The sequence below is a fragment of the Marmota marmota genome, unplaced genomic scaffold, assembly GCF_001458135.2.
Source record: "Marmota marmota marmota unplaced genomic scaffold, marMar, whole genome shotgun sequence".
NCBI lineage: Eukaryota > Metazoa > Chordata > Mammalia > Rodentia > Sciuridae > Marmota > Marmota marmota.
This window is the reverse complement of record NW_026000174.1, coordinates 60,484,863-60,495,078: the sequence shown is the minus strand read 5'-3', so window position 1 is coordinate 60,495,078 and position 10,216 is coordinate 60,484,863. Positions and strand designations below refer to the sequence as shown.

At 42.2% G+C, this 10,216-nt stretch overlaps 2 protein-coding genes across 4 annotated transcripts in view; one reads left to right on the top strand and one right to left on the bottom strand.

Annotated features, from left to right (window-relative positions):
• Positions 1-1,435, bottom strand: part of Tmx2 (thioredoxin related transmembrane protein 2) — a 15,761-nt gene extending 14,326 nt beyond the window's left edge. The window contains exon 1 of one of the 3 annotated variants that reach the window (XM_048788863.1): positions 1,047-1,435. In XM_048788863.1, the coding sequence (XP_048644820.1) occupies positions 1,047-1,235 (189 nt within the window). In that variant the 5' untranslated portion in view covers positions 1,236-1,435. The remainder of the gene's footprint in view (positions 1-1,046) is intronic. The other 2 variants (XM_048788862.1, XM_015477961.2) reach the window with 2 other exon arrangements.
• Positions 1,436-1,543: 108 nt separating this feature from the next.
• Positions 1,544-9,018, top strand: Med19 (mediator complex subunit 19). The gene is made up of 5 exons (XM_048788865.1): positions 1,544-1,898; positions 7,087-7,343; positions 7,508-7,604; positions 7,914-8,008; positions 8,195-9,018. Exons 1-5 carry the CDS (start codon positions 1,682-1,684, stop codon positions 8,261-8,263), a joined length of 735 nt encoding a protein of 244 aa, XP_048644822.1. The 5' UTR covers positions 1,544-1,681; the 3' UTR covers positions 8,264-9,018.
• The last annotated feature ends 1,198 nt before the right edge of the window (positions 9,019-10,216 follow it).

Genomic DNA, 10,216 nt, shown 5'->3' with positions numbered 1-10,216 from the left:
TTTTTTTTTTTTTTTTTTTTTTTTTTTAGAGAGAGGGGGGAGAGAGAGAGAGAGAGAGAATTTTTAATATTTATTTTTTATTTTTCGGTGGACACAGCATCTTTGTTTGTATGTGGTGCTGAGGAGCGAACCCTGGCCGCATGCATGCCAGGAGAGTGGGCTACCGCTTGAGCCACATCCCCAGCCCCTGGCTCACATTTTTTTAAAGAGGTGCCTCCACTCCTACCTAGAAAGCACAGCAAGGGGCTTAGAATAGATTTCTTCACAATAGATCTCAAATCCTTTTCAATTTTGTGTGTGTGCATGCGGTGCTGGGGATTGAATCCAGGGCCTTGTGCATGCAAGGCAAGCATTCTACCTACTGAGGTATATCCCCAACCCAAATTCTTTTCAATTTTGCATCCTTGGGATCGTGCACAGTGCTTAACACAGAGTGTTCACTCTGCAAAAGTTTATCGAATTTAGAAATGGCTTATCAAGTGTGCAGTACTGTGACCATCAGAGTAGTTTCTCAGGATATCAGCAGTTGTGTGACCTTGAGAAGTCGCCTAACCATGATGAGATCAATGGAGGACTGGGATGCCGCTCAGTGGTATGGCACTTTCTGGTATGCAAGAGGCCCTGGATTCCATCTCCAGGACCGCAAAAATAAAATTTTAAAAAACGGAAATACTACTGCTCGCCTTGTACTACTGGCTCCTCGGAGGGCTTTACACAACAAGCAGCACTGTAAAAAGCTACACATGTGTAGAGTTTGGGTAAGGCTGTTGACTAGATGAATGGTACAACGCTAAGCATACATGCAAGTGTGAGAGAATACTGGGCTGCTGTTGTGCAGGGGCTATAACTAGCTGGCCCCATTTCCCCATCTTAAACATACAGGCTGAGACTCGATGACGACCCGGGATCTACACTCTTCGGTCTATAAGCCTGCTACAGGCTCAAACACTCAAGCGTTCTCAGAAAGGTGAACCCGAGGCTCCCAGGTGCACCTGGCAGGGCATGGACAGTCAAGGTCGTACGCTACTGAGACAGGGGGCGCTCACCCAGTCAAAATCACACGGATTACCGTCTTCGCGTTGGGTGGGCAAACCGTGACAGAGCGGCGGCAGTTTTCTCACAAGTAGGAAGGCGGCAGACAGCAGAGCAGACAGCAGGCAGTAAGGTCGAGCCAGCCATCGTGAAAGCCTCGGCACCGAATACAAGAGAGCAAATAAAGGTGCCAGGACCGCCATCTTTCCTGCCCTTGCTGCACCCGCCGCTCTCAGCCGTCTGTAGTTGAGCCTCCCCACCACTGAGACTTCTATTGGACCAAGTCTCAAGGTGCACCGCCTCTGGGCCCGGAAGTAGATCTCTGATTGGATGTTGAGGCAGGTCAGACCTGAAAAGAGGATTCATACTTTATTGGCCAATACAGCTGTCGTTTTTTTATCTAGGTCATCTTATTGGTATGCGACTGTGGTGAGTCGAGGTATCAGAGAAGAATTTAAGAAAGTTAGACAGCACTTCCTGAACGTTTTCGTAGAGCGACGGAAGTAGTTGCCGGAATGAGGTGGGCGTGGTTTGCAATATCCAATGATAGGAGGCTCCTAAAGGAAGAGGGCGGTACCCGGTGAAAGGATTGTCCAATGAATATCACTAACGCCACAGACACCAAGGCAGCGCCGCGGCCGTGGGGACGATGGAGAATTTCACGGCGCTATTCGGAGCTCAAGCTGACCCACCACCGCCTCCAACTGCACTCGGCTTCGGACCAGGAAAACCTCCACCTCCACCTCCACCTCCTCCGGGCGGGGGACCCGGCACGGTCCCGCCTTCATCCGCGGCCACCGCCCCTTCGGGTGCAGACAAGTCAGCGGCTGGTTGTGGCCCCTTTTACCTAATGAGGGAACTGCCAGGTGAGTACTAGGCCTGGCCGAAGTCAGCCAATCAGATCATACATAGTAGGTAATGGGCGTGGCTATGTTTCTCTGCAGTGCGAAGTAACCTAGGCAACGCGTGGCCCGGATGTGCAGCTCAAAGTCGGAAAGGCTGTTAGGATTCACAAAGGAATGGCTTGAATTTATGGGATTGATTGGGGGCGAGTGGCCATGCATCTCTGCATTATTTTTCGTGCTAAAGCCAGGCTCTGTCACTGACTTGTGGCGGTCTAGGAAAAAAAAAGTTGGAACTTTAGAAGCCAGATTTAACTTCTCTGGGGACCTAAGGTTTTAGTTTATGTGGGACACAAATTTTGTTTGAAGCAAGTTGCCTGCCTTCCCAGAAGTTCAACAGTCCATCTACTAAAAGAGGGTATTAGAACTGAACCAAATTCTTCCATTTCAAAAACTTATTTGGGGGGCTGGGATTGTGGCTCAGTGGTAGAGCACTCGCCTAGCATGGGCAAGACCCGGGTTCGATCCCCAGCACCACATAAAAATAAAGACATTATGTTGTGTCCATCTACACCTAAAAAATAAATCTTTAAAAAAAAACTTATTTGGGGGACTGGGGATGTGGCTAAGTGAGAGAGCACTTGCCTAGCATCCATAAGGTTCTAGATTCAAGTGACAGTACCACAAGAATACAAAAATTATTTTGTTAAGCACTATTTATCAAGCACTATTCTAAACACTGGAGATACAGTGTGAACAAGATTGATAAGATCCTTGCCTTTTTGAAGATTACATGTCAGCAAAAGAGGTGAAATATAAACATGTGTCCTGTATCCATTCACTTTTCCTGAACTACTGAACAGTAGCTTCTGACTGATTAACCCAATTTTTGTTGTTCATGGAGCTGTTTGGGTAATTAAAAATAAATGATCGGGCTGGGGATGTGGCTCAAGCGGTAGCGCGCTCGCCTGGCATAACAAGATAGTAATTAATAGTATGAGGAACAGACATAAATAATTGAGGGCAGAACTATTTTAGCTGAAATGATCATAGCATTCTCTCTGAGTAGATAGCATTTGAGCTAAAATTGAGCATAGACAAAGATCCTGCTACTATGGACGGAAGGAGAGATACTTCTAGGTATACACAAAATTAGATAAGCTAGTCCTCATGTAAGAAAATGCTTGGAATCTCTGAGGGACAGAAGACCCACTGGACGCCAGTGAAGTGAACAAGGGCAGGAGCAGTAAAGGGTGAAGAGGGAAAGCTGGGCAGAGGCCTTTAGAATGCATTTAGATTTTAAGTTATAAGAGAAGCCAACATGGGGTGACATGATCATTTATTTTATTTTATTTTTTATTTTTTTTAAAGAGAGAGAATTTCTTTAATGTTTATTTTTTTAGTTTTCAGCGGATACAACATCTTTGTATGTGGTGCTGAGGATCGAACCCGGGCCGCACGCATGCCAGGCGAGCGCGCTACCCCCTGAGCCACATCCCCAGCCTGATCATTTATTTTTAATTACCCAAACAGCTCCATGAACAACAAAAATTGGGTTAATCAGTCAGAAGCTACCGTTCAGTAGTTCAGGAAAAGTGAATGGATACATGTTAGAGGTAGAGCTGAAAAGAATGAAGAATCGCATATAGAAGTGAAGCAAAGGGAGGAATTGATAATTTAAGATTTTGACTTGAGGAATGGGGTGGATGGTAGTCTGAGACTGGAATATGAAGAAAGAATAAGTTTTAGATGGTAGAAATCACAAGTTATTTTGGACATCTTAAGTCTCCAGGATGCCTTTCAGTTCATTCCAAGTCTTATTGCCATATCATGACTTGGGAGACACCCATATGTAATGCTGTTTAATACTTAGAATTGCCCTTTGAGGTATGCATTATTTATCTGCATTTCTAGTTTAAAAAACTGAAGTGTAAAGAAGTTTGACTAAAAAAAAAAAAAAGAAGTTTGACTATCAGCCCGATGCAGTGGCACATGCCTTTAATCCCAGCAGCTTGGAGGCTGAGACATGAGGATCATGAGTTCAAAGCCAGCCTCAGCAATGGTGGGGTGCTAAGCAACTCAATGAGACCCTGTCTCTAAATAAAAATACAAAATAGGGCTGGGGATGTGACTTAGTAGTCGAGTGCCCCCGAGTTCAATCCCTGGTACAAAAAAAAAAAAAAAAAAAAAGTTGACTATCCTTTGATTGGTAATTGGTGTCTACCAGTTTCTTTATTCTCTTGTCCCCCCTACCCTTTCTTTTTGTACTGGGGATGGAACCCATGAGTGAAAGAGAAGTGACCCATAAAATAGAGAAGCCATGGGTGATGTGGGCAATATTTGGAACTTTAAGGAAAAAAACATCAAACCTGCATAGAGTTGACTAAAAAAGTGATGGAAGAGCAAGATTTTGTTTTTGAGTGAGTCAGGGCCGGGGATAAAAATTTATAAATTATCTTCTTAGAACTAATAGTAAAAACAGAAAGTTGAACTCTTATTAAATAAGTTTAGAAAAAGTGAGTGCCTTCTCACCTTGAGCCTTAAGTAAAACCATCTGGAAGGAGGAGAGCTGTCAGGGCAAAAAATCAGGAGACAGTAATGGCAGGAGGTAGTGCCCAGAGTTAGAGGACGTTTACCATGACACTAAGTCTCTTGCCATTACAATTAGACCATTCTTCTGAGATTTTTGGCAATAACAAGAAGGAAAAGTATGGAGTAAGACCCAAACACGGGGCTGGGGATGTGGCTCAAGCGGTAGCGCGCTCGCCTGGCATGCGAGCGGCCCGGGTTCGATCCTCAGCACCACATACAAACAAAGATGTTGTGTCCGCTGAGAACTAAAAAAATAAATATTAAAAAAAAAAATTCTCTCTCTCTCTCTCTCTCTCTCTGTCCTTAAAAAGAAAAAAAAACAATAAAACATCATTTAAAAAAAAAAAAAAAAGACCCAAACACATAGAGTAAAAGCACCTTGTTCATTTAATATTTATTGAGTAGTTAACGTGTGCACCATGCTGGGCATTAGCAATGCATGAATAAACAAGACACTTTCTGTCTTCAGGGGGCTCATAGTCAGTCAGAACCTGAGTTTTCCCCAAGTGAATGATTACAAACAAGCCACTTGTCATTTGTATCCATGTGACCATCATAATTACAGATGAAGTTATAGGTTAGATGTTTCTGCCCTTGCTACTCAGTCTTCATCAAGTTCTAGTAAGTTTATATTCTTTGAAAAAAATCAGCAATATAGTATTTATATTGATAATGCCTTCCATGTATTTTTAAACTTTTCAATGTTTTCATTTGAGGGACTGTGGTATGGAAGACAGTCAGAATTAGGATTCTAGTTGTCCACTTGTAACCAAACATTACTGTCAGCCAGGCGCGGTGGCACACACCTGTAATCCCTGTGGCTCAGAAGGCTGAGGCAGGAGGATCACAAGTTAGAAGCCACCTTCAGTAACTTAGCAAGGCACTTAGCAACTCAGCGAAACCCTGTCTCTAAAATACAGAAACAGGCTAGGGATGTGGCCCAGTGGTTAATACCAGTGGATTCAATTCCAGAACCGAAAAAAAAAAAAAAAATTTCTGTCTTCTAAGTGAAATATTAATACTTGGCATGAGGAAGAATAAAGATACTGGTAACAGTAACATCTTTACAAGTAGAGATGTGCACAGTGATGTATGCTTGTAATCCCAGCAACACAGGAGCTGAAGCAGAATCACAAGTCTGAGGCCCGCCTCAGCAATTTAGTGAGACCCTGTCTCAAATAAAAAGGAGTGGAGGTGCAGCTCAGTGGTAAAGCACCCCTGGATTCAATCTTTAATTGAATCTTTAATTTAACCTGTAATTTACTTTTGTTTCTTGCTTTATAAATCAGTTTAAATTTTTGTAATTCTCATTTAGGATTCCTTATCTAGGTTAAAAAAGAAAACAAAACAAAAGAGTAGAAATGTTAGGTACTCATAACTAGGGGGAAAATATTTTTTTTAATTTTCTTTTTTTCTTTTAGTTGTAGTTGAACACAACACCTTTATTTCATTTATTTGTTTATGTGGTGCTGAGGATTGAACCCAGCGCCTCAAACATGCTAGGTGAGCACTCTACCACTGAGCCACAACCCCAGCCCCAAAATCTTTTTTTTTTTTTTTAATGTGAAGGTGATTCATATTTTTTGCTATTAAAAAAAAAACTGGATGTGGTGGCAATGGTTCAGGAGGCAGAGGTAGACGGCTCACAAGTTTGAGGTCAGCCTCAGCATTAGTGAGGCCCTCAGCAACTTAGCAAGGCCTGTCCCAAAATAAAAATAAAGGACTGGGTGTATAATTTAGTGAGTTGCTTAGGGCCTCACTAAGTTGCTGAGGCTGGCTTTGAACTCGTGGTCCTCTTGCCTCAGCCTCCCAAGCTGCTAGGGTTACAGGCCTGCACCACTGCACCTGGGTCTCACTGGTAAATTTTATGAAAAGCACTTATAAAAACATAAGTGTCATGTGAATTATTGTTCAGATTAGTTCAAGGAGTGTCTCCTTCATTGGGCTAGAGCAATATGCCCTGCTTAGATTTTTACCCTTTTTTCACTTCTACCATTCTGTACTATTATTATTTGTGTGTGTTGGGGAGGGGCGGGTACTGGTGATTAAATTCTGCACACTACCACTGAAATATATCCCCATTCCTTCTTATTTTTTGAGACAAGTCTAAGTTACTGAGGCTATCCTCAAACTTGATACTTTTGTCTCCACTTCCCAAGTAGCCAGGATTACAAGCATACACCACTATGCCCAACTATGTCTTTAGTGCTTATTATATATTATAGATTGACTGCCCCTTATTCAAAATGCTTGGGACCAGAAGTGTCTCAGATTTCATAGGTTTTCAGATTTTGGAATGTCTAGATTTTATCAGTTGAGCTCTGTAACCCAAAAATCTGAAATTGAAATGCTTCAAAATCTGAAACAAAAAGTCTTATGATAGAGTTCAAAAAGTTTCCAATTTCCCAGCCATTTCAGATTTTAGGTTTTTGGACTCAGGGTGGTCAACCTGTAATTTACTTTTGCTTTGTTTCTGGCTTTATAAATCAGTTTAAATTTTTGTAATTCTCATTTAGGACTCCTTATCTAGGTTAAAATATAATCCTTTGATTTCCCTCTAGGTCAATGACAAAAAAAATCTGTTTTTATTACTAATCTTTTATTATTCTGTGTTGTCTAGGTAGTACAGAGCTGACAGGCAGCACCAATCTGATCACACATTACAACTTGGAACATGACTATAATAAATTCTGTGGAAAGAAGGTGAAGGAGAAGCTAAGTAATTTCCTGCCTGACTTGCCAGGGATGATTGATCTGCCTGGTTCCCATGATAACAGCAGCCTCCGTTCCCTCATTGAGAAGCCACCTATTCTTGGTGGCTCTTTTAATCCTATCACAGGGACCATGCTTTCTGGCTTCCGCCTCCATACTGGTCCGGTGAGTCCTCTCTTGGGGAGGAGAAAGGCAAATGATGATGAGACCTAAGAGGCATGGAGGTGGCTTTTTGTTCAAGTCTGTTCCTTCATAATTTACTAAGCGAACAGATGATGGGAGCAGGGCATTTCCTCTTAGTCATCTGGCCCTTCCTTTGGTTCTTTCAGTTGCCCGAGCAGTGTCGTCTGATGCACATTCAGCCTCCCAAGAAGAAGAATAAACACAAACACAAACAGAGCCGTACCCAGGATCCTGTCCCCCCAGGTAAGAAGCAATTCTATTCAAAAGCAAGAAAATGTGACCTTCTCAATCTGGTTTGGCCTTCCAGTTAATCCCAGTTAGTTCCCTACAAGAGTGTGGACTCTTAATTCTCCTGAAGATGATGACTGATATTCTGGGGTCTCTTGGGCAAGCATTGACTTGGGAGAGGGTCTTTAGCAGCACTTTGTTCTTCCTGGACATTTAGAAAAAAGCATTTGCCCCTGACTTGAGGTTTTGCTGTAGCCTTCAGAGTTCATAGCAGTAGAGGATTTTGAGCTCTAGAGGTGATAAGCATCTAATGTCACCTTACAGAAACACCTTCTGATTCGGATCACAAGAAGAAGAAAAAGAAAAAAGAAGAGGATCCTGATAGGAAAAGGAAGAAGAAAGAAAAGAAGAAAAAGAAGGTAGGGTGGAGGCTTGTTGCTACAGCCCAATGAGTTTCCTTATATTTCACCCTGTCCTAAAGATTTTATCCTTTGCTTGAAGTTGACCTAAGATTGAAAACGCAAGACGTTTTTTTCTTACATAGCACTGGTCAAGGCCAAGCTAGTTCCTAAATGTTTTTACCCCTTCTTCTTTGTCTCCCTCAGAACCGACATAGTCCAGACCATCCAGGTATGGGCAGCTCCCAGGCCAGCAGCAGCAGCAGCCTCCGTTAACAGAATCACTGGACTCTGGCTTTTCCTGCAGTACTGAATCTGCTAACAAAAGCTATCTTCCAGGCTCTTGGGATGCTGCTTTGAGAGCATCCAGCAGTGTGGACAGAGACCAGCTCCTGCTGTACTTTATTAAGAGTAATACATTAGAAGAGAGAAGGGCATGTAAGGCTCAGCCCTGTTGGCTTTCTCATGGACATCTCTTCCTCTCCCAGGAAGCTTTCTATTTCTTTTCTCTCTTGTGCAATTTGTCTGATTTCAGGACTTGGTTTGTTAGGATTTTTCGTAAAAAAAAAAAAAAAAAAAAAAATTTTTTTTTTTTTTTGCATTTATCAAACTGACTGAAATGTGGCTGCCTATTAAGAGGTAAGTGCCTTTCTGTGAAAGTGAGGGTTTAAAAAGCATTGCTAAGATCAGAAGGGACTTCAGTCTTGTCATTACATGATCTCGTTAGCAGAGAAACAATGAAAATGAAACAAGGAACATGGTCCCCAGTGGGAAAAAGTGAGGCAGTGCTTGCTAATACTTTTCCATAGCAAACACATAACAGGATAAACCAAGTGCTTGGATAAATCTTCATGCTCCATCTGAACAGTTGAACCAATTAGGGGTCAACAGTGTGCTCCAGGTCTATTTTATTTTGAAACATATTAGCCAACTAAAAAGGCATCCATAATCACCAGTGTATTTCAGCAAGATTGGTTTTTAGTCAGAAGCCTATGATTTTTTTGAAATGAACCTCTGGGAGGAAAGGCAAATGCTTCTGGTTTTTTTTTTTTTTAATATTTACTTTTTAGTTATAGGTGGACACAATATTTTATTTTTATGTATTGCTGAGAATCGAACCCAGTGCCTCACGCATACAAGGGGAGTGCTCTACCTCTGATCTACTAAACCTCAGCCCACTTCTAGTCTTTTTTAAAAAATCATTTCACCTGCTTCTTTCCTTAGTTAGGAATTGGAATTATTTGGCTGCTTTGAAAATACTTCCAAGTTTCTAATATAGCAACAATAAAGGCAGCCTAAAATAGCCATCAGGTTGTAAAATAGCCAGGCACAGTGACCATGCCTGGAATCCCAGCTACTTAGAAGGCAGGAGGATCACAATTTTGAGGCCAGCCTGGGCAATTCAGTGAGACCCTGTAAAAATGGTTGGGGATGTACCTCAGTGGTAGAATACTTGCNGGGGGGGGGGGGGTTGGTTTTGGTTTTCTTTTGGGGATGGGGGTGGGCACTAGGGATTGAACCCAGGAGCACATTACCACTGAGTCATATCCCCAGCTCCACCCCTTTTAAAATATTTTTTTATTGTATTTAGTCACAATACCTTTATTTTATTTATTTTTATGTGGTGCTGAAGCTTGAACCCAGTGCCTCACACGTGCTAGGCGAGCACTCTACTGCTGAGCCACAACCCAGTCCCCCTTTTTGAGACAGGGTCTTACTAAATTGCTGTGGCTGGCCTTGAACTTGTGATCCTCCAGCCTCCAGAGTTGGGAGGATAACAGTGTGCAGCACTGACCTGAAGTAATGTCTGATAAAACAGTTAAAATCAGTTGCTATGAACCAGATCTCTGAGTAGAAAACCACTCATTCAATTCCCTTCAGGAAAGAGTTGATGCTACAGAGAGTGAAAATAGGGTTCTGGCCTGTTTCTTGAAATCTAGTGTCTGAAGATGATTATTTAAAATCAGGGCACCATCCTTTGCTTTTGACAAATAGAAGACAATATGTGTTAATTGGTTGACCTGCCACCCATATCCAGTCAGCCTGCTTTTAACAGGCATTCATACTGTCTTACATTTGGCTGTATCCAAAAGGAACCTTATTTTCAGAGACAAACAACAACTGTGACAAGAGTTCCCTAAGCTTTGAAATGACAAGAAGTTTTGGTGGTTGCAAAGTTTCACCCAAATAAAAACAGGAGCTGCTGTTACACGTAAATTTCTTTATGTC